We start from the raw sequence: 24,781 nt of genomic DNA, 5'->3' as shown, positions 1-24,781 counted from the left end.
TTTGAATTTTTTCTGAAATCTCTCAGTCAGAACATGCTATATCATGCTGAGGTAACTAGCGAAACTAGCGAGCTAACTTCCGCTAACTTCCTGCTAACTTCTAACGCCGTTAAATGTAATAAATTCTGTTTTCATGGATGCTAAACTTCATAGTTACACCTGGTAAAGCAGCAATGCTGATCGTTTTATTAAAGATGAAAGAATTTAGACAGATTTTTACTCTCAGTGATGCTGCAGTGTTCGTTTGACTTTGGGACCTGTAGAATACGGAGTTTAGGACCCAGATTACTCCCAGATTTACGAGCACCTTAGTCCGACAAATACGGCAATTGACTATGTGCACGTTAGCATATGCTACTTCCGGTGCGGAAACTCCTGTGGGGAGCTTTGTTTCCGGTGTCCTATTCGCGCCTGGTTTACGGTCCAAAACAAGTTAAGCAAATGAATCAAGTGGCGATTTACATTTCTATAGATGTCTTGGGCATTTACCCAATATATCTGTAAATGATGTTCATTGACTTGTCGATATTTTTCCCCCGCGCCTTAGAGCAAAAGAGAAAAAGGGATTCAAATGTTATATTTCTCAGCTGTCCCTCGTTTATCACGGGTGTTATGTTCTAAAAATAACCAGCGACAGGTGAAATCAAGTAGCCAAATTTATTTTTGACGGTGCAAAACGTTTGATGGACATCGTGGACATACAGTACTGCACTTCAGAGTCACACTGCTAGCAATCAATGCAGCGATTCTGTACTGTACAGGAGAGACGTCATGGAGGAGATCGTCTGCAGCGATCAGGACGCAGGACACAATGTGACGTAAAAAAAAAAAGCATGCAAACTTGCACTAAAAAATCTGAAACAGCAAGGTGAAAGGTGAACCGCGTTATAGCGAGGGACCGCTGTAATTTTGAAGGTAAGTCACAACATACCCTTCGTAAATACTAATGTATAGAAACCATTACCAGCAATCATTCATTTTTTGTGTGGCTTTTTTCACGGTTTGTTAATATGCTGTGTAGGTGTGTACTTGACTAGCTGATATCGACATAACGGGGGAAACATCTGGTTTGACTATTCTTCACCTGTAGTTTGAATGCTGAACATTTGCCTGTTTAATTCATAAGACCAGTCACTATACAGAGATGTGCTTCTGAATGTGGACGATGTGTCTTCTGCTGCAGTAATGCAGTTCTGCTTGTGTTGAGTGATGTAAACAACTGATCGATCTAAACGCTTTAAACGTCAAAATTGATCATTAGATTTTTTATGACACAACAGCGGTGAGTGTTCCCACCTTCTGCTCTTTGTAACTTAACGCAATCTTTCCGTTTTCAAGTTTTGGACATGATTTTGGAGTATATCTTCGCAGTAGCGATTGACCGCAAAGTAAAGCTACCGGAAATGTACAACCCCACATCCGGTCTCAAACCAGGAAGTTAGCATTGTCTCGTGCACATAGTCAATAACGAGGCCCGCTTGCATGTTCTACAAAAAAAAAAAAAAGTGCTTTGTTGTGTATCTGACGGACAAACACCAAACCAGTTCCACATCACTGAAGTGGCACCATTTTTACAAACCAATTCTCGTTCATCCGTTTCACTCAATGATCCGCTTTCTCCCTTCTCATTCTCCGTTGCCGCCATGCTTTTCAGCCATGTGCGTATGAAAACAAAGGCACTGCACATGCGCGTTTTACCCATATTCTATTGCGATATTTCATTTTCTTATCATTGCCTAACATTGTACCGGTATTACCATGAACGGTATAATATGGCCCAGCCCTACATGTAACTGCATTTATTAAGAATCAGCTGTAAAGTCAACCAATCAGTGTTTTTAAACAGAGCATAAAAGTTGTATTAAATCCTTAAATTCTCCTTTACTTTGAGTTATACGGGCCTACAATTAGGAAAAAAAAGGTGAATCAAATAGGACCAATTTTCGATCCACATTGTGTACTTTCCTGAATTTGGGGGAAAAAGGCCTAGGTATGATTATGCAATAATATTTTTACAAGCTAAATTTAACACAGCTTGTGCAATGAAGTTGCTCTGTAGTGAAATCTTGTTTTTCCTATTTCCTCTGTGCACTTAGTGTTTTCTGAGCATGCTCACTGCTCAGGAAGAAGCTTTGTGGGGGTAGGGGGGTGGGGTGCCTCCATTTCCATGGAGACAAGAATACAAGGCTTTTCTCAGTTATGCAATAGGACTGTAACCATGACAATATTCATGGTTAGAGTGGAAGGAAAGAAAAAGGGGGGGGGGGGGGCAAAGTTCACTGTGCTTAAAGGGCGACCCCATGGTGAGAATGTGGACTGACATCACAGTCACAGGTTTAAAAAGGCAGCGCGAGTACCATAGCTGTGGGGTTGGGCTTCACACCACACTCAGTGCTGCTGTGAGGGGGTTTGCTGCATTAAGAGGTGGTACAGTAGGACTCGAGCGTCTCTGCCATTTACAAGTTACTGCTGTGGCCTGCAGTTACTGATTCAGACCGACAGCAAGTCATAACTGCTTATCAGTCACATCGCAGATTACTCATGGAATTTTTCCTGAATAGACAAATGTTAGTCAGAACCAAGAGAAAAATAACTTTACAAAAAGAAAAAAAGAAAAGTGATTGGACCATAGCAGTTGAATAAGCCACACATAAATTTAAACACGTCATTGGTTTCCCCTGTTTAAACTGCTTAAATGAGTTCCTAACAATAATATCAAAATTAACCTACAGTGAAATACATTGACATGTGCATCTGCAACAACTATGAAAACTGTTCTCCTTAACATGACTGCACTGCTACCAGAAACCACTGGTATATTGTCCGGCCTACAGAACACGTAATCTGCAATCTTATTTTTGTTAATTTCATCCTGTAACATTGATTTATTTCTGCACAGAGATCAGTTAAGTTTAATCTTTTTGAGCTGCTCTCTGAGAAGCTTCAGCAGATAACCGGGCGACACTGACCATTGGCTGCAAAAGCTTAATTCAAGTTCATTGTGATTTATACCCTCCAGCATTTATCATTGGGAACGATCATAGATTTAACTGCATTTGCATGCTTACTAAAAAAAAAAAAGAAAGAAAAAAAGTTAAAAAAAACAAAACAAAACAAAAAAAACAGCCTTTCCTGTTTCTGTGTACACTAACCACAATAACCCATTTATAAAAACATGCCAGCATGGTGTTTGTGTCTGCAGGTGCTTTTCAATCAAGCTTACATGGGTGTATGAAATATTCAGCTCTGCACAATAAGCCATTTGTTTCCCTGACGTCAGCAAAATGCCCACATTGAAACATACCTATAGTTTGTTTTCAGAGGTAAAGCGCTATAGTGCGTGGAGCTCAACAATATCATTTCACTCACTGTTCGCATTTATAAGTAATAATTAGCAGGTAACCTTATTGCAGCAATTCAGACTATTTAGCACAAACATGATAAAGAAACTTTGAAGAGCATGAGCAGAGAAAAGTTTCTTCCTCAAAGCCATTTCCTCACACAGTATGCATCGCAGTTTTCTAATATATTTGTACAGCCTCAGTGTGGCCTGCAGGGTTTCGTCACAGGCTTTGCATTAGTGGCTGGTGGAGTCTATTCTTACATAGGGGAGAAGCCACTCCTATAATAAAAGCCACCTCTGCTACTATCATAAAAAAAATAATGAATCCATTTACGTGGAATAAATCATTAACTTTCCAGTGTCATTTCAGACTGAAAATGAGACATATATAACTCCAAGAGACTGTATGGAGTCATTCATAACCCCAGCTCTATATTTAGGTGTGCCGTTATGATAGCCTTAATATTTTAACCATTATAGGCTTAAACGTTACTGTAACATTTAAATTTGCTGCTTGTTGTCCCCATCCTTTTGAGTATAAAATGTTTACGAGTCCAGCAGACCAAAACCCAACAGCTGAAGCTGAAACCAACACAAATTTTTGCATTTAAATAAATAAATAAAATAACGCCAGCTATTATTAGTTAGCTGCCAGCTATTAGGAAGGCACAATACTGGTGTCAGTAAGCCAACCTATGGACTGAGGCATTTCATTCAGTTCTATGTTATTTCAGTTTTATTTTCTAATTTTTCTTACTATAAAACTAGTCGATTATTTTCTTTTACCAGTACAATAACTGGTAAATTAGATGCCAGGAACATCTGTTTTTACTGATACTGTAAGCCGTTTCATTGCTTTCATTTCTTCACATATGAAGTGGATTATACAACCAAATGTATTTAAAAAAGACATTTAAAACAAACAAATAAAAAAAAGTATACTTTATACGTACACACACGTACTCTTGACTTCTTTCTAGGTTTTTATATTTCACTCTCTGATCACAGCTGCTAACATGACATCTAAATAAATTTATATAGTTTATTTAACCTAAAAGCATAAAGCTGACTAATATCAGGCAAATGAAGCAAAACCTGAATGCACAGAATCTCGCCATCAGTCTTAATGTGCATCTCCACCTGTTACCATCAGTTACAGCTGTCATTCTTTTGAGTCATCAAGTCACAACCCGATTTTTCTAAAGCATGTCGAACAAATTTAAAAAACAACAAAAACTTTCTGGCATTTAGAATGACCGAAAGTGACTCTGTTTTATTCAGTATGACCTGCTATGGGTGACTGAGCTCATAAACCCATTAGGAAGGTGTTTACAGAGGTCCCCAAAATTTATTCTGTTCATCTGGATGTAGTGTTTTCAGTTTCATCACTCATCCAAGTGACTTCTTCAGTCTCAGCTGATTGCAGGTTTCCCCAACCTTATAAACAGTACATTTGCATAATGACTGAAACAAGCCCACTGAAGGAACAATGGTGCTAGTTAGCACTGACCACAACATTATCATCCTTCCGGCATACAAAGGTAGATGCACAGTTTTGCTAAACCAGAAAGACTATCATAAGAAAATTTTGTCGCTCAGTGACGAAAATACTTACGAGCCTCTGAAACGAGACCCAGGAAGTGGCTACAGGAAGAGGGTGATACCAAACCAAACAACCTCTGCCGAAGTGGATGTCACAGCACAGAAGAGCTACCTCGTCAGGCCAGGACTCTGCAGACTATTTACACCTACAGGCCAGCGGACACTCTTTCAAGGATGAGGATGTAACATCCTGGACAGGGAGGAACGCTGGTTTGAGGGCGGAGTCAAGGAGGCCATTTACGTGAAAAGGGAAAGACCATCTCTGAATCGAGGAGGGGGCCTAAGGGTACATCTGTCACCATCTTACAATGCTGTGATTGCAGCCGTTCCCCAACTCTCTGTGAATGGTGATCTTTGATAAAGTAGCTTTGATCAGTGGGTGTTGATCAATGGTCATGAAAACTTCCATAATTAAGATTAAGGAGCTGACCTCCCAGCCCATTGTTCCTTCAGTGGGCTGGTTTCAGTCATTATGCAAATGTCCTGTTTATAAGGTTGGAAACCTGCAGTCAGCTGAGACTGAAGAAGTCACCTGGATGAGTCACAAAACATTTCTCCAGCTGAAAACGCTACTTCCAGATGAACAGAATCAACTTTTGGGGATTTACTCACCTGGATGATTGAGCATGCATCAAGTAATTTACAGAGGTCAAGTCAGAGAAAATCACAACAGCAAAACAAAAAAAACTGTACACATGTGACTCTCCTACAGATAGCACTCATGTTTTAATTTCTGACCATAGGCCTGCTGCTTCTCTCCTATTTAGCCACAGCATACCTTCCAGTTCCAAGGCTTTGACCAAACACTTGAACCTCAGATTCAGATGCTGTTTTGTTTTTTTTTTTGCATCAATTCAAAGCCTTTCATTTAAATGAAGCACTCTCTCGCATCTCTGAATGAGGGAAACCAATTAATACAAGAGCTCAAGGGAGACATTTTTCATAGACAACAAATTGTGCAAACAAAAGCATCGGCAGTCTCTAGAATTCAGGACTCAACCTGACCAACACAAGGATTTTGTCAGTGGCTTCATAGTTATTTAAAGCGCATTTAGATTTCATAATGATGAACTGTAATTAGAAAGTTGGAATCCTTTAGACTTCTTTCAGAGGATCTGGACTTTACTGTGACTTATTGGTTAGAAAACTCAGTCTTTTGGTTTAAAAACTGATAAATGAACCAAAGTAAGACGTCACACAGAAAATTGTAAAAAGGTATTTTTCCACTGTGGGAGTGAAGACTATAATGAAGTCCTAAAAACAGCAAATACTCTGACCGTAGCTTTTAAAATGTTGCAATTTTGTGCTTTTTAAATTAAATATTTCTGGGGCTTAGCAGAGTCATTTTCATGGATTTCTAGTTCTTTATGTCACTTCATATACGGAACGATTAACAAAAAATATATCTTAGTTTGTCACAAGTGTTTATTTTAGGGCAATTACATTTTGTTTGTTTATTGAAGCACACTTGTGATTTGTAATTCATGCAGATAATTTAGACTATTCAGCTGAAAGGGTGCTAACCTAAGGTAATTCAAAGACAGCCGTGTTTTAAAATCTCTGAAATGAAAACATGCAACTTTTCTTGAGAAAAAAAAAGAATCTTCCACTGTTCATTGTGATAAACATCCTTCCTTCAGCAAAACTTTGCTTGTCAAGCCCAAAAAAAAAGAAAAAAGAAACGAGTATTCATTATAACACTGGTGTGTGTGTGTGTGTGTGTGTGTGTGTGTGTGTGTGTGTGTGTGTGTGTGTGTATGTGTGTGTGTGTTTTAAGGCAAGTTGAACTTTCGTAAGCATACCTTGACATAAAAATGAGGGCAGGTGATAGAATCAAAGCTAATTCTGCATATTTCACTGTGCATGAACTCGATATCTGCCTTTTTCTCATTAGGTTACACGTCCTAATGTAAGCTCAGCACTGTGGTTTCTGAGAAATGCGGATGCAACAGTAAAAGCAGCAACAACATGCACCTTTAAGTCCTGATGATCAACACAGATATTAACATCAACGCAGCAGAGCAGCGCCTGAATGTTTTACAGCCCTTCTGAACCAGAAGTCGTCATGCTCGTCTTGGCAGGCGCAGCCACCCAAATTACCCAAATTACATCTCCTTCTGAATTGCACAACAGGATTTCAGAGTGTCAAGGCTCTCATTCTCTCCCCCCCTCTCTCATTGGCTGTGGAGTGGTGGTACTGATGTCAGAAGCAGAGGAGTTGCCATGGAGATGGGCACCACAGTGGCATTTCGAGAGGACGAAGCAGAGCATCGGCGGTGGCTAAGAATCAGGCAGGTCAAGGACTCGAGACGGAGTCAGAATCACCAGAGGACAAGAATGACAAATAAATTTAGGATGAAATGTTTACAAGCAACAAGTGTTTCCCATGCTGGATGTCAGTGATACCAAAGAGTATGCTGTGATAACACAACTTTGTATTTCTACACAATACCAAAGCTCAAATGATAGCCAGGTTCACATTATGAGATGCCAGATATCAGAGGTGCTTATTAGTCCAGCGGGTTCTTATATAGGGCTTTGTCTACTCTAACTGGGCACTCAAAACACTTTATACAACTTCCCTCATTCACACATTCACACAGGAGCTTTTTTTTTTTTTTTTTTTTTTTTTTTTTTTAAAATCCTGTCTGGCAGCTTTTACAATCAGAATTATGATTTGAATACACTTGTTGTGCTAACCACATTTTACATGTTTTTTCCATGCATGTATGTGTTTTTTATCTAACATTTGCACACACCGGATGGATCGCAGAGCAACCTTGGGTTACTATCTTGCCCGATGATATTTGGCATGCAGACTGGAGCAGCCAAGCATCGGACCACCTGTTTGGCGAGTGCGAAAAATTTAATTCCATGTATTTGTCAGTTTAATAAACCAAATATTATCCCAAAGCATTCTGATGCTTTTTGCGTTGACAAACTAAAGAACTATTTTCTTCACAATTAACTTTACGTTTTTATTTAGTTGTAATTAACTATAATCCGAATCTGGAGTCATGTTCATGTCTTTCTTTTCTATTATACATGTCTGCACAAGTGCGCTTTAATGTGGTTAATTTATTTAATTTCTTCCCTTTATTTGTTTATATAGCCATCAACACAAAAAAGCTCTTTTTGAATAGCACTGGAGCAGTTTCAGTGTGCTGCTTTGTTTTTAACCACAAACCGTATAAAAGATAAACGCCGACACCGTGACGTCACCCACTGGTTAGTTAAGTCCAGTTCTGAAGCCTTGAGTTGAGCATTTTCAGCATATTCTGAATAATCTGACACTTAGAGTGATCAAAATTTACAAAATAGACTTTAATATTTTATTCAATATGACCTGAAATGAGTGAATGAACCCATGTATTTAACCAGAATCCATTTATAGACATTGTGTCTGGCTGCTGTTTTTCTGCAGCCTTCTGTAGGACTACAAGTCTTTTTGCAGCCACAGGAGTAATCCTCTGGTGGCCATTAAACAGAGTCTCCTTCCTAAAACAGGCTTCACCAAGCGATCCCCACTGCATACTAGCTAATATAAGAGCATACGACTTATCCCCTCCTGCCGTTTTCCTTGTTCCAGTGTGATATGAACAAAAAAAGTGGAATCTGACCAACTATCACCCATCTTTTCAGATGTAAAACTTTTTATAAACACGAGCCACTTCAGCAGCATTCCCCCATGATCTAACTGCTCATGTGGGCGGGTTGAAAAAGGCAGAGTTTGCCATGGCAGCTTCTGAATATTATCACAGAGGGTGATACAGTATCTTGTGATTGTGTAAGCATACAGTGTTAAGAGGCTCAGTGTACCACCAATCTGTGGTTGTACATCTGCTCATGTCAGGGCTTTCCAGCCTCAACAGGCACCAACAAGAGGTTGTTGAAAGCAAAAATAGGCCTGCTCTGAAAATGACACAGACATACCTCACAGTCGACTGGTAAGCAAATGTCTTCATGCAGCGTACCAACTTAGGTTACAAAGAATCTGCATCATGTTTCAGGGTTTTTTTAGAAAAATAAACAAAATGTGCATTTAATGAGAATTCACAGAGAACGAATATCCTGCTGTACAGTGGGCGACCAGAAAGAGAAGTGGGATTCTTGGTCCAAAAATACGCTCTTTAAGCAGAAGCTTACATCAGCGATACCTGATCTTATAGAACCTCCGTAAACACTTTTCTGATTACTTTATGGGCTCAGTCACTCATTTTGGGTAACAGTGAATAAAACATGAAGCACGATCATTATTAAAGTCAAAAAGGAGAAATAACGTGTATACCGATTTGGTATATAACTGTCAATAACAAACTAGTCAGATCAACCTGTAGCCTGTCATGTCTGGTTTCAAAACAGCAAGATGGTGACAGTTAAATGCTCAATGTGAATTTGGTTTAAATAATCCAAAGGAGTTAAACCCAGTAGAGCTGTAGAAACATAGTTCTTCATAATCTTTAAAAAAAAAAAAAAAAGAAATCACACAAGCAATCAGCGTATCGCTGTGCATCTGTGGCTTTTACTCATGTTTAATCTCTATAGAAAATGCAACAACAGAACAGTGCATCCTGCTTTACTGACTCATAAAGGCCAGCTGACTGCAGCCCAACACCACCACACAGCAGCGCAGCCTGACAAAGAACTGACTGATGGTATTTAAAAATATTTCAGATGCAAACTGAGGGATGTCTGAAGTACACCCTGCAACACTTTCGCTGGCTGCTGCACATCAAAGCTACATGCCCAACTGTCTGAAAACCACAGGTCTCAAAAAGAACGCAGAAAGAGGAGTGCAAGGAGGCTGAGGCTCGCACAGCACTCGCTCCAACCGCCTCTGACTCGGAAGCACACACAGCCAAAAATACAGTAACGCTACCAGAGTCAGTGAAACAACTGGGCTTCAACCTGAACCTGAGTAAGGACTGCGAAAGGATCACCGATTTGTGAATATAAGCGAAACTGAAGAAGCCATCATGGGACGGCATCTGTGTCACTCCTTCAGGCCCATACAGTCTGCTTTACTGTGACAAGAGCGCAAATACAAGGAGCAAAGCAAAAAGATGTTAATGGTGACAACATCAGGTGCTTACACCATACATGTATCCGTTTCTCTATTGTTGTTGCTATTACAAAGTCATTAGATCCTCTGACACTTAGTGTGCACAGTTTGGGCCAGTGCTAGTGCTGAAATCTGAAGCTCAACGCACCCTGAAACATATGGCTAATAAAGCTACGGGAAGCGGTCGGTACAGTCCGGAACAATAAAAACCACCTCTAGAAGTAGCAAGAGTGTCTGGACTATAGCTGAGTGTGTCTCCAGCAGAGCGTTCAGACACACTGAAAACCAAGATGACACAGCTCAGCTGTCCAAATACCTGCCAATGTCATTGTGGGACAAAGAATAAGTTTTGAAGTGTACTTAAAAATTTGCAAGGTCAGCCTAATATGGAGAGGCAACTCACAGTTTAGAAGCTATGACATGACCCTCCCGTTCTTCAGTGTAATCTTCAGGATATGGGGGATAACTGGTCAGCCGTTCTCAGTGATGCTGACGGGACGTAAGGTGTTAAGAGATGTGCAGTTGTTGGTACATACATTTTAAAACCTGTGATTTTTTTGATCAGCCAAGAGATTTTTCTATCACTGGAAATTAAAAACAACAAAACAAAAAACTAACAAAAGAAATTTGAGTTTTGAACGAAGCAAAAATCCCTCGAGTTTCCCTTTCGACCTGAGATGTTTTGTTCAAACTTGCCCAGATTCATCATCATTCATCAAATGGACTGAAACATTCCTGAAACTGGTCACAGCATGCTTTCTCTGAAAAGGCCCTTAAAAGAATACCATTACAGCTACAGCCATTAAATACTGATGACAAAGCTCCAGACAGACAGAAGATCATCATCATCATCATCATCAACATCAATAAGAACCCAATTCTGGAGGAAAATATGAACTTTGATGGTTACTGGAAGTGGCACCTGCAGAGACCACACTGACAGAGGCCACATTTCGGTGACGGAAACAAAGTTCATTAAAGAAAAGTTCAAACCTTTCACCCAGTTGGCAGTGTGATGGACAGGGAAGGTGTGGAAAGGCCACAGTGATGAGATCCAAATCTTAGAAGCAAAACTTTAAACAAGTCATCACTTGTAGGAAATTAACATAAACTGCTTGCCAAGACGACGCCTAGAGCACTGATATGTACATTTTACAGTTCTACCTAAATCCGCCTTCCTGGAAATTACGTTACAGTGATAGAGATCTCAAAAAGCATAACTGCTCTGTTTGGTAGTAATCCTCCATTTAACACAGTTCATCAATTAGCGCAATAGCTAGCACAACAGTTCATAAAACAAGATAGCATGTAATAAGATGGACAGGGATGCACTGCATTTAACTTTTGTCAGTGTCAAACCGACACACTATAGATAGCGTGGCTTAGGGTACGCTGATACCAAGAACCGATCCACTAACACTGTTAACGACCAAGCTCTAGTCCTTACTGTGGGGAAGAGACTGGAAGTCATTCCTTCATATTTAAGACAACAACAGGGTTAAGGTATGCTGCTTTACAAACTGTGTGAAATCAATGTGGCAAATAAATAAATCCAATAATATTTATTTATTGCGCTGGTATTTGTAATCAAAATAATAAACAACAGCTCAGTGTGAGAGACATTATGGTGAATTTATGGCACACTGGTTGTCAGTTTGCGTAGGTTTGATTACACAGAGGTGTTTGCAACCTATGCAAACATGCTTGTGTGCAGTCCTCGCTTTCCATAAAGACAGCATGAAGGTCGCCATGAATGACGTTGTGCATAAGTAAAATGCTAAATTGTTCAAAACTGGGCTGGAACCCTGTTCCAAACGTTAAATGCTCTTGCTTCACCTCAGCTCTTTGTAACGTTATAAGTTCAGGGTCCTCTGCAACTGTGGGCTACTCTTGCTTATGCAAGAATAGCCCACAGCCTGGCTGCTTGCGACACTTCCCCCTGGTAAAACAGCTACAACATGCGGACGATGGTCTGCAAAGTTGCCCATAGGCTCACCACTGAACTATTAAGGCACCAGTACACTCGATGCATTGGTCTCTTCATGTGCCACCAGTATAATCGTCACACAACCACATTGGTGAGTACTCGCCGTTATAGCGCAAGTAGCCATTGCAGTATTCTTCAAAAAACAACAACAAAAAAAAAAACAGTATGCCACTCAGGCAGCTGTGATGTAGAAGGAGAAGTTGTCAAAACCGGAAGCAAAGAAGGTTTTTTCCACTAAGTCTCATCTTTCCAAACTGTGGGAACATCTCCCTCTGTTTACCCTGAGCTTCTATACTGTCTCACTAAAACATTGGTTAAAAAACCCCCCAAAAAACGTCACCTTTGTGAACGACAGCGCATAGCAAAAGTGACATCACTTTGCTGACACATGCTGTGCTGTGGCGTTCTTTCAGCTGCTTGAGCACCTCTCACAACTTGATGTTTGCGGCCTAGTTGAAGATACAGTGTATAATTGTGTCCTTGCGGCCGTTACCTCCATTTCTGTGATGCATCCATGTAGAACATTAGGTTGCTGTAAACTGCAGTAAAACCTTGCAAACACGTGTTACAATTAACATAAAGAAACTGCTGAAGCGGTGAGCAAGACAAAGCATCATCATTGGTTTTCAGTCGTGTTAGCTCTCCTGACCACAGTGTGTGGTTAAAACTGAAGTGTTGCAAACATACAAATAAAAGCTAGCTGGATATCAGCGGTAATATTTTCATGCAACAGTGTTTCTAAAGTTGTCCAAGCAGGTGAACTTCTGAAAGTAATTTTAATGTGAGCTCAGCTCTGCAATAATGCCATCTTTGCAGACTGCAACACGTACTTTGAAGCATTACTGTAAAAGCACAGAGGCCTCTTTACAAGTGAACATCCTCACATGGAAAAATGTACTTCAATTCGGCTTGACTTGAGCTACGAGTCATTTCTTTGCTCGTACAACTGTAGCTGTGTGCTTTCGGTGGGTTTTCCAGTTTGCAGACGAAAAGGTGCTAAAACAACCTGCTGTGCATCTACACCGTGGGCAGGCTGTGTGTCAAAGCCTGTTCTCAGAAAAGCCTGCTCCTCTCTATAACTACAGAAGACAAAAGAACTACACTGCTGCTGTTTGACACAAGGACAATATATTATGTAATGCTGTACAGTGTGCACATTTAAGGTCAGAAGCAGCTCCTCAGGCTAAAGAAACACATGCAAGAAGTGTTTTTCAAAGTAGAGGGTAGGGTTTGATTTAATACACCAAGAAATGTGGACAAAACTAAGTTACCTTTGATTGCCATTCCTGTGTGGGAATGTACACTACCAAGAGAAACCACAAATAAAATGGTGAATAATTTGAGTTTACGCTCTACTGCACTACTGATAGCATACCATTAGGTAGAAAGTGGATAGAAAATAATGCTTCTGTGGTCTATCTTTCCTGCACATTCCTTCATATACTGCTTGTAATCTGCCATCAGCTACAAGGAAAACCCCTTGAGATACTCCCACAATACATTTTCCAGGCATTTTATGCAACACCAAGCAACTTAAACAGAGGACTAACCTCATGTAGGAACAAAAAGAAAAAAGAAAAAGAAAGAAAGAAAAATTTAATGAGGTAATGTCAGCTCACTATAAAGCCCACACACTAGCGGTATTTCCAGGATGCTTTAAATGAGGTGGCACAGGAAATCTGAATATTTGATTGAGAAAACTGGCCTAGAAAACATTAGGTATGACTTTCAGGCTCATGTGAAGCCCCGTGCAATAATTAAGATGATATTACAGGGAATGTGCACATGAGACTGAACATATTTTTTTACCCAGTGTTTTTGCAACGCATGTATTTAGACTCTTTACTTAAGTGAAAGTCTCACTTAAGCAGCCTGAGAGTACTAACACAGCACCAAAACAAACTTTACATTTCAAAGCAACATTAACAAAGCAAATGCAGAATTAATATCAAATCATAATCATTGATCATCACTTTAATAATGCAGCTGGAGATGATTTAAATGCATCTGGGTACTTTCATGTATACATTACAATCTTTAAAATATTAAGAACCCAAGGCTTCAAGATAAATCATGTGGGGTGCAAATTACATTATTAGCACCTAGAATGTAGTAGATTAAAACTGCATTTCTGTAAATGTTTAAGTAAATGTGGCAGAAATAAACCTGAAGACATGAAGACACATATAGAAACTAGAGTTGATTAAATTACTGCACATGTCACTGGATGACTACACGCAGCACGTTACAGAAACTGAAGTAAGAGACATTCTTATTTTCTGTTACATTATTTTTTCGACGCCACGCTACTCTCTGCTTCTACTCAACTACTTTTGTATGGAAAGAAATTAAAAACCTGTTTACAGCTGAAACACTAAGGTGACATTACTCATATTAAGAAATCAATAGTTATGCTCTCAGAGCATCATGAGTACATGACTCCAGGTACCTTTAAGTGGAGTCCTTTTTTTTTTTTTTTTACATTAAAGGTTTGAGTTTATTGTAATTTTCCACTTCTAATCACTACATTGTGACTGTGCAGTGAACCATGGCTAACAGACCCAGAGTAGCACTGCTGCAGAAGCCTCAGGCAGAGAGCTAACACACAAAGTTAGTATAGTTAATTAGGGTTTGCAAAAACAAACTATGCATTTTTAGAATATCTGCTATAGCTATAGGAAAACCGGTGACAAACATAAATATAAATATTAAAATAAAGATAATGGGAGGCATAACTGACACTGATGGGTCGTTTTAGTGACTTGAGGGTTGTTTTAAAGCAGACACTTTTGTATTTCTGTCCACTGGAATAAATGGAATTAGCATTTTTGATTGAGTCTAATTGTTATTCAATCCAGTTATTTTAAAGCCTCGGTTTCTCCACAATTATAACAGTAAATGACACTGTGTTAGTACACATAAAGTACAAACAATTAAGTCGCTAATGGCTGCAATATTAAACTGATAAACACAACAATGAATCCATATTCTTGATGTGACATTGTAATGTATGAGTTTCCTTTTACTTTAGGAACTTTAAGAATATAAAACATGTTCCCAGCATCTGTCTAGTTAAACAGGATAACGATCTTTAGCCGAGTGAAGAATCTAAACTGTTTTTTTCCATCTCTTTGCGAAACAGCTATTTAGTAAAAACAACTTTAAACCTTTAAGCACGATCACTTCCCATGTGCACAGAGCTTCACGCGAGCCTGAAAAATCACACCCAGTGACTTTTTCTACTCTGCATTTATTTCTGATCAAATGTTCCGATTCCCCGCGGGCCCCCTCTGCGGACCCCACTTTAAAAGAAATCCTGGAAACGCCTCTGTCCGCCTGAAGTGATCGATACCTCAGATATCGTCCACCCTGTTCAGCATTGATAACAGCTAAAAGTAGCCACATAAAATGCACTTCCAGGCTAGTATAATGGCATGAAGTCAGCGACCACCGGCCGGGATTTAACTGCCGTCTTCCTTTAAGCAACATCGGCTTCTCGCTGTTGCTTGCTAGCCAGACGAAACATGACAGTTAGAAACGGAAAAGATGCGGGTTAGCCGCCGTTTACGTCGGGCTAAAATCAAAAAGTGTCAGCCCGAGACACTTCGGCTACAACTTACCACACCATCCCGTAGGCGCCTTCGCCGATGTAGGAGAGGTTGCTGTACCGAGGCCCGACGTCGAAGGCCTGCCCGCGGACCAGCTCCGTTCCCGGCCCGGGGCTGGGGCCGCTGCCAGTTGGGGCAGACACCGCAGCTGTCGCCATTACGAGGACTGTCTTTTAAAAGGGCTTTTAAATGTAAAAAAAGAGCGACTAGGATCAGAAAAACGTGCGTGTCTGTGTTTATATCCGACGCCGCTGTGACTGCAACAGGGTGTAGAGTGTGGCGGAGGCCTTCCCGACGTGTGGAGTGTTTTTTTTCCTTTCCGTTAACGTGCGTTCAGAGCGACCACACCGCGGCTGTGCTGTCGCAGGCAGGAGCGCGCAGCAGAGGATGCTGCTGCAAGACATCAACGGAGGCGGTCACGTGACTCCGGTCTTTATTTATTTATTTTACTTTAAAAGAAAAAAAGCTTTATTTTTATTCTGCCACAGAAAGGCTGTAACGGAGAGGACTTCAGATAACATTTACGTCATTTGAAATATTACAAATACAAAAAAAAAGAAACTGGGCTCTTGGAACTTTATCAAGTGGGCTATAAATGCAATTGTAATATTATATATACTATATTATATTATTTTATTATTATTATTTACCTCTACTCTGATGTTGGCTTTGATCTACCTGTTAGCAGCTGCAGAACAAGATTACATGTTCTTTTAAAACATGAAAAAACACCCCAAAGTAACACTTTCCCGATGAAAGTAGTTACTTTAAATGCATGAAGTGTAAACGTCATCCTACTAAACTGCATCCTACTGGCACACACATTCTGTAGACATAGATATACATGAAAACTTGATGTTTGTTAAGTTTTGTTTTTTGTTTTTTCTCTTGTTATTTCAGTTATATTTGCATATTCAAAATAAAATTCTATCTATCTATCTATCTATCTATCTATCTATCTATCTATCTATCTATCTATCTATCTATCTATCTATCTATCTATCTATCTATCTATGAATTCGACCTTTGCAGGTTTGTTCAATAACTAAATAACTTTGGTTGTGGAGATATTGAAAGACAAAAATGTAGTCAAGTGACGAAATGACATATCTACATGTCCTAATTTTCTCTGTAACTGATGAAATCGGTGTTTCTCCATGTCACAATATTTCTAAATTATGATCTGATCTGGCATGCTGAGCTCTAAATAAATTCAGTAAAGTTTTAAGGACATAAAGTATAATAACTTATACATTATTTCATATGCAGCCTTGTCTACATGTCGAGACCCTTTTATTTCAGGTTTTTGCATAAAAAAAGAAAATTATCACCTTCTTAGCTATTTTAAAATAGATTATAAAAATAAAAATTTTCACATCAAAGTTACCTATAAAAATGATGATGATGAAGTTTTAGAATTAATTTATTATAACATAAATATAATATAAAAACTTATTCGATCTCTAAAGAAAGAAAAGCGGATTTAACATCAATGACGCAGCTTCTACGCATTTAGTTGATGCCACTGGTTAATTTTGGAAGGTTATAAACGCTTTTATTTTGCATATAATACTTTCCATCTGCAGAATTTCATTAAATGTTGCACCATAGGGGGGCACCTTAAAAAAGTAAGTTGTCATGTGCTTTAAACATGAGCTGCTTTCTTTTACCTTTTAAATGTGCACTCAATGACTTACCTGGTTAAATAATGTTACATTGACACACTGCACCACCTGGTGGTAGCAGATTGTATTGTGCAAAAGTGCAGCTCAGGTAGCTCAGGTATAATTCAGCTTCAGCTAGCATCACTTCCACACAGTACACTGATGCTTTGGGCATAAAGTCATAGGGTTTCTTTACATTCTGCTGATAGCTTTAGTTCCCTCTAGTTTGTAATTGTTTAACTTATTTAGACAAACCTTTAAAGCATAAATAACTAAATGAAAAAGAAGTGAGAGAAAAGAATGAAAAACCATTACATTAAAAAAAGAAGAAGTGCTGAACGACAGAAGGTTCGAAGCAGATTGTTTAGAAGATATGAAAATACCAAAAACCACGACTAACCACTACTTCCTCATTATCTCCACAGAGTGAGAAGATTTTTACGCACATACTCGTGAATGAGGCCCTTCATAATACCCACACCGACCCAGACCTCTAGATGGCAGTGTGGGTTAAATACTATGTGAGAGAGGAAGCGCTGCAAGGCAGAAGTTGCTAAAGATCATCAAGTTTGCAGTAGTTCACAATAACATCCCGTCCATTTTGGCCCACTAAAACAAAAGAAGCCCAGTCTGCTTCTCTGATCAACAAACTCTTATTTAATATCTAAGGCGGAAATGAACTGTCTTTAAATAACCACAGCAATATTCATGTATAATGACAAATATAAATGTGAAAAATTCAGCTTCTCTTTTTGTGGCACATTTGTATAACTACTGATGAATCTGTTGTCACACAGTCTTTAGCAGTTTGCACCCATCACAACCAATCCATGTGAAAGAATCTAAAAATAAAGTTAAATAAATACATACATACATAAGCAAGCAATAAAACATTTAAAAGATATCAGATCTGCTTAATTATCAAGGATGTTTTGTTCTTCTTATCTGGGCTGCTCCCTTTAGGGGACATGACAGTGGGTCACTTGCCTCCATCTCATCCTCTCCTTGGCATCCTCCTCTGTGTGACGCCAGCCCTCTGCATGTTCTCACTACATCCTTGAATCTCCTCTGTGGTCTCTAGATTATTTGACCTGAGCATTTTCAACTCTGCAACTCAGTTGTGCCACCATCTCCTAACCATACATCACAGCAGGTCTTACTAATATGTTAATCATCCCTTGCACTTGTTTTTCTACAATTCAGTCATGAATGATGACAAATATTATTTTAATATTTTAAAATTCTTACTGCTGCATCACAACTGACCAAAACCTGGTTCTGCCAGAGTTTTCTTCCTGATAAAAGTGTGCTTATCCTCCCCATCTTCACCAAGTATTGCTAATAGGGGGGGTTTATGGTTGTTTCTCTCTATTATTTTTAACGTCATTAACGTAAAGCATGAAGTGCTTTAAGGTGATTCTGTTGTGCATTAGTGCTATATGAATAACATTTAATTTAAAAAAAATACATTTTGAAAAAAATAAAAATAATAAAAACACAACAACAGTTGTAACAGTTATTAGCCAGATTATTATACTTATAAAATCCACTAACACAAATAATAAAATAAAGACTTGAGATGTCCACATGGCCAAGTCAACTGCTTTCTGAAAAGCTGCATTCATGTCGTAATTTCTATTGTGATTTCTAAAAAAAAGGTTCTCCTGTCAGATACCATATTGAAACTAAGAAAAAGTAAACCAAAGCTGAAGATTTTTTTAACCATACAATAGAATTATGTCGAAAGAGCAGCGTCCTGCCCTTGAAATAGACCTTTATTGTGAAAATCCAAACCGGATATTGAGAATGTGAAACTTAACTATCATTTTCACATTCTCGAGCGCTGCCCTTGACTGTCACCGACCCACGTGAGTGTGTTCATTTACAGGTTATCGTGATGCTAAGCCGGTAGTTAGCTAAGCTAACCGACTACATTAAGAGAAACCCGGTCTCACACCGTTCGGGCGCCTCATTTCTTTTGCAGAACAGACTGTCTGTTATTGACCTGACTTCCGGCTTGGTTCGGCTACGATGTCCTGCAGCGGTAAATCTCTGTGGTTTTTACTGCGGCGGTGTGTCGCAGTCAGACAGCTAACTGTACCGACAGCTTCACGCATGTGCGGCTTCACTCAGCAGCGAACTTTGACTTCGGCGGCCCGGACAGCCTGTCTCCAGAGACTGTGCGAGCTGCAGCCCGCAGTTAGAAGCAGCCAGAGCCGCTTCTGTACTAAGGTTAGTCTCAGAGCAGCCCCGCGTGGTTTAGCATGTGTTTGGGTCACAGAGGCAACTAGAGACGGTTAAAGACCGAGAAGATACTTTAAAACTGCTCTGAAGATGCTTCTAGAAGAGTTTATTAACGCCACGGGCGTATGTTTTGTTTGGGGAGCATCAGACACTTAAATTCGTGCTTTTTATGAACTTTCATCTAGAAATGTGTCCCTTATATGCGAAACTCCAGGACAGAAATATCCCTGTTCATGTAAAGGAAAGCACTTGTACCAAACCCACTCTGGCAGGGGCTAGTGTGGGGGTTCCTTAGTTCTGGCGTAGGAGAGCAGTGGAGGAAATGACTGTCAGAAAAAAAGAATAAGTAATTTCTAATGTGAGCTATTTCTCTGTGGTCTGGCTATGGTCAGTTGACCTGAGCTGGTTCTGAGGTTTACCACCTGCCTTCTACAGTACATACAATTATTCTACCTGAGCTATCGTGGCTGCTTTCCGACTCCTAGTCACTATAAAGCTGCTATAATTGTGGGATTTGACAGGTGTTACTGAAGAGCAGCATCAACTTGAATTGATGACTACATGGTCCTTCTAGCAGCATGTCGTTGTCATTGAAACACATCCAGGCACTTATTTGGGCAGCTATCCTGAAGCATTATCTAAATTAACTTTCATTTCCCTTTCACTAAAAGGGGTATAAAAACTGTATGTACAGAACCCCAAAAGACTGATTCTGGTCATCTTAACGTAGAGTTTTCATTGGGAGAAACGTTTTGTCACTCATCCAAATGACGTCTACCACCACTGTTTCTTTCACCACTGTTTCTTTCACCACTGTTTCTTTCTCAAAAATGTTCCTTTAATTTTTTTTCACTGCAGCATCTCTTTCATATAATACAGTTGATCCTGGTGCAGGTAGGACCTAACCTAGCAGTGACCAGAAAGATGCAAATACAGAAGTGACAAAGTCCTTTACAATATAAAATCACATACAGTTAAAATTGTATCAGTGGATAAAACAAGCCTGTATGATCATTTCCATTTCACACTGATATATTGATTTAATTGACTCTACATCTTCCAGACAGGAGGAACCTATGAGGATGACTACCCACCTCTGCCGGCCTATCATCCTGAATCAGAACCAGAGTCCAGGGAGGTTTACATCGTGCAGGTGAAAGGTCTCCCATGGTCCTGCACCACTCAGGACCTTCTGCAGTTCTTCTCAGGTGGGAGTCTGAGGAGTGGCACACCTTTACTTTGTAACTACACAGTATATGAATAAATTAAATGAGATTATTATTTTTTGCAATTACCATGTACCAGAGTGTAGGATACGTGATGGGGTGAAAGGCATCCACTTGACTTTGGACAGGCTGGGGAGGCCGTCAGGACGAGCCTTCATTGAGATGGAGCACGAGGAGGACGTCAGCAAAGCCCTGGAGAAGCACCGGCAGTACCTCGGCCCACGATACGTTGAAGGTTTGTTCCAAACGGGAAGTCCTTGACAAAGACTGATGAAGGAAAACTCAGTTCAGTTTCAGGGTCCTGACAACAGACATTTATTTATAATAAATAAGAAGCAGTCATGTTGGCTTAACTCACAAGAACACATTCTCCTGTCCTGTCTCAGTGTATGAAGTGACAAACGGTGACGCTGAAGTCATCCTGAAGAAAGCCACCCAGCCTCTAGGAGCTGATGGCGTGGTGCTGCTCAGAGGGCTCCCCTTCACCTGCACTGAGGATGACATTGTCCACTTCTTTTCAGGTACACTGTGTTGCTACAGTATGGGACTCTTGTCAGTGTAAACTCAGTAGATTTAGTTGCAAAAAAACCCAAATAAATGTTAGCTATTGAATGTAAGTAGAGCTTGGTAATGATTTTGGTTTATTAGTCTGAAGACAAGAAAACGAAAGTAAAATTCTCAGCATCTGTGGCTAAATAAAATGTTATCACTTACTGTCTTGGCAGTGTCCTGATTAATTTTTTTTAAATAAATTCATGCATGATTTGATAAACTTGGTAAATCACATTCGTAGGATTCATTTGTTTCACCTCCCAACATGAGCAGCTGAGCACACGGCTTTCAGTTAGAAAACTGGCACTGAGCCTTTTGAAAAGGTGAAAGTATGCAAGGGGAAAAGAATTATAACTACTTTATCTTAACAAGCTGTGTTTCACAGGTTTGGAGATAATGGCGAACGGGATCACCATGGTCACAGACTCCAGGGGAAGAAAGTCTGGAGTGGCTTATGTGCAGTTCACGTCTCAGGAAGCAGCTGATGAAGCGCTGCAGAGAGACCGAGAGATCATAGGGAGCAGGTGGGAAGCTTCACTGACTCTCGAATTCACCTGGATGTTTCTCTGGTGACCAAGAAGAAGTGCACTCTTTTATTTTTTGTCATGTTTGTTGCTTCTTGTGCTGTTTCTAATATCTGCAGATACATCGAGGTGTTTCCCAGCAGAAGAGATGAGATTCACTCGACCTGGAGGAAGAGAACGAGTCCATTTCCGTCTCAGTCCAGGCCTCAGTCAGTGGACGGGAGGAGTGGTGAGGAATTTTAATTGGAATTGGAAAAACGTGCAAATCTTACACTTAAAATATGAATATAAACATAAAACAAATAAAAAGAAGCACAGCTGGAGTGGCTACAACAAAACATTTGTGATGTGGCTCTGCAAAATATCATATTTAACATTGTTTTGAAAAGAGGCTCAAAGGCTTCGGTGTCTCATTTAGTCAAACACCCTCTCGCCTCACATCCTCTCCTCAAATGCAAAGGCATTCGGTAGACGGATACATTTATGGGAAAATAAATGACACTTAAGATGTGACAAGACAAGTTTAGGATGTAACGAACAGGTAACACAGAGAGGGGTTAAAACTCTTCATGTGGACAACTCTTACACGTGCCAATTCAATGTTAGAAGCCATATTTTAAAAAAAGACTTTCTTGTTCTTTACAGGGTAGAAAGCATTTAAATGACCTGACATATACAACGCAGTTGGCGCCCTCTATGGGTTCAATACGGTGCAACAGGTGCTGGTGGTGGCCCGTCCCTCTGGCATGTTAATTCTGCTACCCTGATAAAGACTCATCGGGGGAGGGGGGTATAGATTAAATGTATTTCAGTGTCACTGTCACATTCCTTTCCCAGCATGTGTAATGTGAATGTTCTGACATACATTTCAAGCTTTAATAGCTCCAGTGAATATTTGATGATGTTTCAGCCATTTGTGGAAGTTCAAGCCCAAATGATACATGAGCCTGGTTAACAGACAGCAGTGTAATGGGTCCTGTTTTAGCCCCTGAAAACAGATCACCTGCTTCGCCTCCTCCGTCACTTCACCTTCAGAGCTCCACCGTACCGCTACACTACATCCACGTGAGGGGACTTCCTTTCCAGGCTTCTGGGGAAGACATAGTGAAGGTAAAGCTGTTCACGTGTTGAGACAATGAAGCTGAGTTTGGTGATTTCACGTGTCGGTGTTTCTCTCTCGCAGTTCTTCTATCCTCTGGCCGTGTGTAAGATCCTGATCGAATGCGGTCCCGACGGCAGGCCGAGCGGCGAGGCTGACGTTTACTTCCACTGCCACAGAGACGCCGTGGCCGCCATGTCCAAAGACAGGATGAACATAGGTGAGCCCGTTGGTGAGCTTTTCACAGCGTCGTTTATTTTTGCTTTTAGTTCAACTCTTTACCAGGGCAGCAGCTGTCGGTTATTTTAGTAATCGAGTAATTTATCAACTAATTGAGTAATCGGATAAGAAATACTTTTGTCTTATAAATGAGCAATAATACATTTTCAAAAGATGAGTTCAGAATGAACTTCTCATTGATTTCCATTTTAGAAACTTGAATGTTTTAAAGTTTAACTGCATACAACATCTGTCAAAACCCCGAAATAATCTCTTTGATCGTACGCCTCGTATTTAAATTACATTTAAAACATTTTTAAATGCAAAACTCTGGAAATGATCTCGAGTCAAATGTCAAACTTGAATGAAATAAGATATAGATGCAAACTAAACTAAGGCATAAACGTTATCTTTACTCCGTCTTCTTGGAAAACCTTCTGACGTTAAGAGGAGGCAAGTTTTTGTGCTGCTGAAAACAGATGTTACATTAATAATAATTCAGCGTCCAAACCAACAACCCTCAGGTCAGCGAGCTTAATGGCCCTCGTGCATTTTTATGGGATTGTGAAAAAAGCTTTTATTTTTACATGTTTAAATATTACAACAATTAATTAACACAGTATTTGATATTATTTCTCTTTCAATATGAAAAATGTTACGAAAGTATTGAAATTAATGTGGTCTAGTACACCCCATGCCCCCCTTTTCTCTCTCCTGAATGTCTGTGATAACGTCGTAAATCAGAAAAACAAGAATAATTTGAGTCTTCTCTGCTCTTTATATATTTTTCTATGATCCAAATAATATTGGCCTAAATGTCTAAAGCGCGTCTTTGCTGCTTACTGATCGGTGGCATATTGACTTTGTTTGGTTCTTCTCTTTCAGGCGAGCGATACATCGAGTTATTTCTCAACTCTGTTGCAGACGGTGACGGCAGGTAGGAAACACATCTACCATCAGTTTAGTTTTAAAAGAGACCAAGTTATGCATAAGACAGGGGAGCGGCCCTATTTGTGTAAACCAATAATTACTAGAGTCCAACAGAGTGCCGTTTCCTTTTTCTGAGAAAATATTTGGTCTCAAAGTTTTGGAGAGGAAAGGATGCAAATGTGTCGTAGACAAAGTGCTCTGAGGTCCGTACAACGATCCTTCCCTCTTCTTGTTTCTTATTCATGGACGGATCGACTGATTTTACATGTAAAACTAATATTAGAAAATCTAAAGAGGTTAAACACGTATTACTGAGCGTAACCCAGCTGCTCCAGAGAAAAACTTAAGCTGCCTTGACTGAGCGCGTTTTGTTTTTCCCCTCTCCTGCAGGTGAACGTTGACACACAGGATTCCCGTATTTATTTTCCAGCCTGACGTGGACATCGAATAAACATTCCTGGTGTCAAAGACAAAGCAGTCCGTCTTTATTTAATCAAATGTAATATTCCTGTAATGCTTTTTTGATTTTATTCTGGAGGTTTGCATCTCCACTTTAAAATGAAAGAAAGAGGCGAACACTTGTAAATGCTCATGTTTATTGTAAGCCAAGAAGCTGTTCCACTTCACCTGTTAATCATCATCAGCCACAAAAAAAATAAAGATTTAGTTTTTAAATCAACAGAACATAAGTTATAAACCTGTCTTCACTTTACCTCAGCCA

At 39.7% G+C, this 24,781-nt stretch overlaps 2 protein-coding genes across 3 annotated transcripts in view; one reads left to right on the top strand and one right to left on the bottom strand.

Annotated features, from left to right (window-relative positions):
- mapk1 (mitogen-activated protein kinase 1) overlaps positions 1-15,985 on the bottom strand; it is a 37,441-nt gene extending 21,456 nt beyond the window's left edge. The window contains exon 1 of the mRNA XM_040003532.1: positions 15,615-15,985. Within this exon, the coding sequence (XP_039859466.1) occupies positions 15,615-15,760 (146 nt within the window). The 5' untranslated portion in view covers positions 15,761-15,985. The remainder of the gene's footprint in view (positions 1-15,614) is intronic.
- A 3,060-nt stretch (positions 15,986-19,045) lies between these two features.
- grsf1 (G-rich RNA sequence binding factor 1) lies at positions 19,046-24,530 on the top strand. Of its 2 annotated transcripts, XM_040003530.1 has the most exons (11): positions 19,046-19,134; positions 19,251-19,498; positions 20,574-20,718; positions 20,816-20,971; positions 21,123-21,257; positions 21,674-21,812; positions 21,932-22,041; positions 22,798-22,922; positions 22,996-23,131; positions 24,016-24,067; positions 24,451-24,530. In XM_040003530.1, exons 2-11 carry the CDS (start codon positions 19,298-19,300, stop codon positions 24,452-24,454), a joined length of 1,203 nt encoding a protein of 400 aa, XP_039859464.1. In that variant the 5' UTR covers positions 19,046-19,134; positions 19,251-19,297; the 3' UTR covers positions 24,455-24,530. The 2 variants fall into 2 exon arrangements, with proteins under 2 accessions (XP_039859464.1, XP_039859465.1); XM_040003531.1 differs by lacking the exon at positions 19,046-19,134 and having other exon boundaries at positions 19,141-19,498; positions 21,932-21,995; positions 22,797-22,922.
- The last annotated feature ends 251 nt before the right edge of the window (positions 24,531-24,781 follow it).

The sequence above is a fragment of the Simochromis diagramma genome, unplaced genomic scaffold, assembly GCF_900408965.1.
Source record: "Simochromis diagramma unplaced genomic scaffold, fSimDia1.1 OVJJ01000583.1, whole genome shotgun sequence".
In the NCBI taxonomy this organism is placed as follows: domain Eukaryota; kingdom Metazoa; phylum Chordata; class Actinopteri; order Cichliformes; family Cichlidae; genus Simochromis; species Simochromis diagramma.
Note: the sequence above shows the minus strand (reverse complement) of the source record. Positions and strands in the feature narration are given on the sequence as shown.